Here is a 6,000-nt window from a genome sequence, read left to right as displayed (position 1 = left end):
ATGAAATCAAAATATGGAATTGAATTTATGCTCCTGATTTCGTGAATGTCACAGGGAAAAATTTGAGGGCTTTAGAATGAGGACCCTCTCTCTATGCTCTGTCAAACATAAACTGAGTACATGGTTGATTCAGCACCAGCTTGTCATCTACAGGCAGGTGCGCCAAATTATGAATATGAAATCACTGATGTAATGACTACTTCCTTTAGGGATTGATACAGTAAGAGAGACGTATGGGTAAAATTGATAAAGCTATCAGGGATTGATGGGGACAGATTAACTCTTTCATTAGTCCAGACATATATTCTACATGAGATGTCATCAGTACGTCAATAGCTGTCTGGGTGGTGGTGGTGGTGGGGGGGGGGGGGGGGGGGGGGGTGGGGGTTCAAGCACATCCCCAATTGCCCTGCAGAGTCATATATTTTATGTACAATGTAGCTTTGCATTTCAATTCTGTGGTAAGATTTCTGGAATTTTAGAAGGGGAGAAAAAGTAATATTGTTATTCATTTGTAAGTAATGTAAAACTATCATGTAATACGGGGCCATTATACCTTCCATCAACACCATATTTGTAGATAAACTGATTGATCCCGACTGTGCTAGTGCCTCTCGTATGTTGATGGGAATATTCAGTTATCATTGATTCTAAGTAGCCACACTTAGGCTGTGAATGTTCATTGCTCGACTGGATGAGCTAATGAGGCGAACGGGAAGCCTGCCAAGCTCTGGCGGTAACGGCAAAGTGGCTCGCTACTCGTCCAACTCTCAAGCCAATGTCATAGATGAGTAGATTTTATATCTTTTTGGGGGGAAGTGGGAAAGTTTTTCACGAGAGAGAACTAACAGTTCGCCAGTCAGAAAACAACAAGCAACTGTTTTCGCAATACAGACTTTCCCTAACGATATCATGTTGCAATATTATGTTAAATGTTGCTTCTCAATTCAGCCAAAGCCCTAGATCTATATTTTGTCAGAAAAATCACATACCGTGGTAAAAATTTTCAGCTAAACGATATGGGTGTTTGCTCGTGTTGGCATAGTTATAGAGATGTTGACGATCCCACTACCAGCATACCAGGATCATATGCTCCGTCTTCCATGGAAATAGGTTTCAGCTTTTCTTTTCCCTTATTGCCCTCGGTTACCATGGTGTCAGTGCCCTCATCAGCGTATTGGGCTACAGGATCCTATGTGCAAAGGTGTCTAGCCACATCAAAAATATCGCTGGTTTCTCGTTCCAACTTGGATAACGATTTTTTTCGAAATTGGCCATATGTCAGCCAAAATGTTTAATGTACAGAGTTTTAGGTCTATTGAGATAGTTTCTTCAGTCATAGGCAGGAAATATTGTTACTTAAAACAATTCTACTGATATTAATTAAAATTTGATGAACTAATTTCAGCTGTACTTGAGAACAGAGGCTATAAATCAGACATCATAGAATTGTATTGCTATTTCACCTCACCAGTTTTACCCGCTTTTATTTCACAAAACTTTCTTATTGAGTTATTTAATTTCATATTGAGCAATGAAATACACTGATAATGTAGATGTGATGATTAAATGTTTTTGAAAGCTAGCAATGAAACAAAATATGTGTAAACCCATTTTAGTGTATGAGAAAGTGTGACAAGAAACATAAACACCCTTTGTGGACATATCAGTTTCTGTTTATGTTTTTTACAGTTTCAGTTCTGTTTATGAGGTGTGTACAATACACATCATGCCACCCAATCAACAGCTATGCAGATTGTGTTTGTTCGAAGAATTCCCTGCTGTAGCACACACAGGGCTATCACGGCTTAAGCTGATTAGAGACAAACATTGCTGCTTGTTTTATGGTTGCTCCTGAATACCTGTGGGTGATACAACTTGGTAACAGGTGACTAGTCCATTGCTAAGAGCACAGCACAAAGGACTGACCACTGTACCCTGTAGGTGTGACCGATAGAGCATCAGAGGAATAGCCATTGTGCTGGACGCACAATTGCTACGTGGTCAATCCAGTATCACATCGCATGCTACCTACATGTACCTCGCCTTGTCAGGATTGATACTTGGACATAACTATGGAATAAGTGGACCACTCCAGTAATTAAGCAGAGGATATCACTCAAATATACTCACAAGTGGTTCCTGTTTTATGCCTTGTGGTATTGCAATGTTCGTGGTGAACAAAACAGGACTTGAACTCTACTACTCTTGACGAGATACTCCAGTGATTCGTAGTTTTGTTGGCTCATTTCCTTCCTACAGTCGCAAGATCAATATCTTCCTTTCCTTTTCGGAGTCAGTTATCAGGAATATCAAGAAAGAGAATGAATGTTCTTGCCAGTTGAAAATTCCTGATCTCTTATTGATTTTGGACAGGAGTAGAGAGTGGTTGTAACTCAGGCAAACAAGGCTGTATTTGTTTTGGGGAAGATGATGACAGAATATCGCTGTGTTGTCCGTGTGTACCAATTTCCCTAGTGCAGATGCTGTGACTGAAGTTTCATTCAGGATTGCGATAGCAGGTGGAAGCATTTCTATGCAGGACTTTTTGTCGAAGTAAGTGTGGATCGTGAAGAAATTCCGCAATGCCTACTTCGAAAGGAGAAACTGGGGAAACCAAAGGAGAAGAAATGAATAAGGAGAAGGGGCAGAAAGAGGTAGATGTAGGGACCAGCGGTGAGAAGGGGCCACCCGTGCCCACAATTCAGACCCCCAAAATGGCGAGAGGCGACCACACAGCCTCGCTGGAAAGGACTCCCAAGAGCGGCAAGAAGTTCATCGCACGGTCGGTGTCCAACGCGGCGGCCAAGATGCTGAGGAACGGAAGGTGGAAGAGAAAGGAAGACACCAAAATAGATGAGGACAGCATCGGGGATGACCTCAGCAGTGATGGAGTTCAGAGGACCGGGAGCAAGGAGGAGGAGGAGGGAGACGGGAGGATCGACTATGATTGTAACTCAATGGACAGGAGAGCCACAGGGACTGAGGAGTCCCCAGACAGGCCCAAGAAACAAAAGGGGAAGAAACTTAAAGTTGATAGGGATCGCAGAAGGAGCAATCTTACCTTACCTGACTTCTCAAAGGTATCCACCAATAAACCCCAAAACCTATGCAGGTGTAATTTTCACTTTTAAGTATGCCCAACCAAAATGATAATAATAATAAGAAGAATAAGGCTTTTGTGTATGTTGGTGTCCTGCATGCTTTTTGTACTACTCAAGTATGACAATTGATACCTTTTTTTAAATATTTTTTCACCCCATAATAGGAATGTGTGCTCACTTTGCATCATTAACTCCTATGTTACTTGGTTGTAGATTTTTAAAGGGAGACTGATTTAGATTTTAAAAATTTGCCTTGATATACTATTTTTTTGTTTACATTAACATAATGGATATCTGAACAGTTGCACTGTTTTTCACATTCTATTTTAGGCTTAGCTGTGAAAAGTGAATTGCCTTTCTAGGCCTAGAATGGGGACTGCTTTGAGTCCACACAATAAATCAGTAGAATTACAAAGACAGATTAAATGTTTGTCTCATAAGAAGAAAGGTTTACCATAGAGGCAATTACACTGCCACTAAAAAAAGAAAGAAAAGATGCTCATCCCAGTTTTTTTTTTTCTTTCCTGGAAGTCACTTGCAGCTATCTGTAAGGGTGGGATTTCATGGAGCACGCGAACGATTTGCGAAGGACGCGAATGGCAAAGTCCAGCATTCGTATTTTAGTCTGCAAAAGATCGCCAAACGAACGTGAGGGTTCGGAAGCGTCGTCAATCGTTCGCAAATGTCGTTTTTACTTCGGCGAGAATTTCAAAAAAGTTTGAAATTTTTTGCGAACCTTTTCCGCACACTTGGTCGTGATTTGCTCGTGAATTGTTCTCGAAAGTGTCTTTAAAGCCTCGTCATATGCGCAAGACCTTCGCAAGACACGCGTGATGTTCGCAAAATCTTCGTGAAACCCCAAACAGACTCCGAAACTTTGGAGAATGTCTCGTGTATGTTACGCGAAATCTGCGAAGTTTTTCCGATCATTTTACGAAGAAATCGCAAACTGTTCGCGTACCTTTTGAGACATTCTTGCGAACGTTTAGCGCACGTTTGGGGGGGATGTATGACCTATATGTTTTCTACAAATAAAAATCGTAGCATACATATAAACATCAAACAATATTATTAACAACTATGGTAACAAAACAAATTAAAGACTACCAAAGAGAAAGAAATGTTTGATATACAAAAAAAAAAGAAATCGCAGAATACACTTAAAATTAATCTAAAGTATGTAAAATTTCATTTGAACAATTATAGAGATTATGTGTTGGAGGAACTGAAAAAAAATCTAATGCTTTACTAGTGGAGATAGGTCCTAGGACAAAAATGTAGGCAAGCACACGATAGAGAAATGAGAGAAAAAGAAAGGAGAAATAGAGGAAAGAAAAAAAAAACAACTCAAGACAGCTTCCACCTCTCCTTGGGTACATTTTCTCCCATGATTATTGAAAAATTTTTCGTTGTTCGCATTTCCGTCGAGCGTTCTTCGTGTACGTAACATGCTGTACTTTAGCAATGATACACACGACATTCGCACATACGTCGTGGAAACTTCGCACAAATTGCGCAAGAATAGTTTTCGGCTTCATTGTCGGAACACGTTCGGAGAAAAACATTTCCGAATGTTGAATTTTGTCATTCGCGTCCTTCGCAAATCGTTCGCGTGCTCCGTGAAATCCCACCCTAATACATGTATGAGCGAAAAAACAGAATTGAAAAACCCCTCTCTGGAGTGGAGTTTTTGAAATTCCACTGTCTCCAGTTTTCTTTCAGCATTTTAGCAGTGTAAATGCTTGCTTCCAGGCTCACCAGATTTATTGTGGTTTTTGGTCATGTGACATCTGCCATTTGCTTGGGAGGAATCTCTTGCACGCCTGCCTACACTCAAGGATAGTGGCAAGTTGCGATTGTGCACTACTTACAAAAAAGCCCTGGAATATTGTTTTTTGTTGCACATTCGCATTTCCTGCCAAAACACTGAGAAGTTGTTTTTTCTGACCGTGTAAATGGTACTGGTACATCAAAAAACTTTGGTTTTCCCCATTCAGCCATTTTTTTTTCAATGTAAATGCCCATTACTACAAGGCTTTTTGATAACAGTAACATTCCATCAAACCCTCACCATGCAGACATGTTCAAGATGACACAAAATACAGGACTGATAAAAAACATTTCTTGAAACTGTCAAGACATTGACAACTGGACAAGGAAGAACGTACTTCACATTGTTTAGTTCTCTTCACATTGTTTAGTTCTAAGAATAGAAACGAGGTTCTTATGTTTAGTTCTCTGTGACCTTCCTTAGCACTCACTCACCTTCCTTCATGTTCACTCAGCTGGCTGATGATACAGCATCGGTATTGGAATTGAAAGCAGCGGAACACCATGGTGAAGACAGTCCCCCTCTTTCCCCGTATCCCAAACCCTACAAGATTAGGGTGGGACCTCAAGATGTCAGCATGGGTTTGAGTGACAGTCTGAAGATATCTCCATCTGTAGTCTTGCAGGAATCATCCACTCAGACCCACAGGTGGCTTGGCATTACACCCATTCAATGATGGTTACACTTTAATACAATTAGCTATTCCGGAGGTTTGTTAGTCTGAAAATACAATAAGATTCGTTATTCCAAGTGTTCGTTATTCTGGAAGTTCGTGAAGGCTTGTTATTCTGGAGATTCATCGATGCTCATTATTCTAAAGGTTCATCAATCCAAAAAAGAAAAAGGGTTTGTTTTTCTCTGAAGATTCGCTAATCCGAGAATGAAAACAAGATATGTTTTCTGAAGGTTCAAAAAACGAAATAAGGTTCTTAATTCTGAAGATTTGTTAGGATGCATCATCTTTACATTTCAGATTAACAAACCTTATTTCATTTTTGGATTATTTTTGTTTCCAAATGGAATGCAAAAATCAACAGGTCATCGGTGATGTAATGTTTGACTTTC

General features: G+C 40.1%; 1 protein-coding gene across 1 annotated transcript in view; it reads left to right on the top strand.

The window, feature by feature from the left end:
• The first annotated feature begins 2,483 nt into the window (after positions 1-2,483).
• LOC139743415 (protein diaphanous homolog 2-like) overlaps positions 2,484-6,000 on the top strand; it is a 46,518-nt gene continuing 43,001 nt past the window's right edge. Inside the window, exon 1 of the mRNA XM_071653900.1 lies at positions 2,484-3,083. Within this exon, the coding sequence (XP_071510001.1) occupies positions 2,586-3,083 (498 nt within the window). The 5' untranslated portion in view covers positions 2,484-2,585. The remainder of the gene's footprint in view (positions 3,084-6,000) is intronic.

The sequence above is a fragment of the Diadema antillarum genome, unplaced genomic scaffold (assembly GCF_040938485.1).
Source record: "Diadema antillarum isolate AM-2024a unplaced genomic scaffold, OU_Dant_1.0 seq00001076_RagTag, whole genome shotgun sequence".
Taxonomy (NCBI): domain Eukaryota; kingdom Metazoa; phylum Echinodermata; class Echinoidea; order Diadematoida; family Diadematidae; genus Diadema; species Diadema antillarum.
This window is presented reverse-complemented; position numbering and strand designations above follow the sequence as displayed.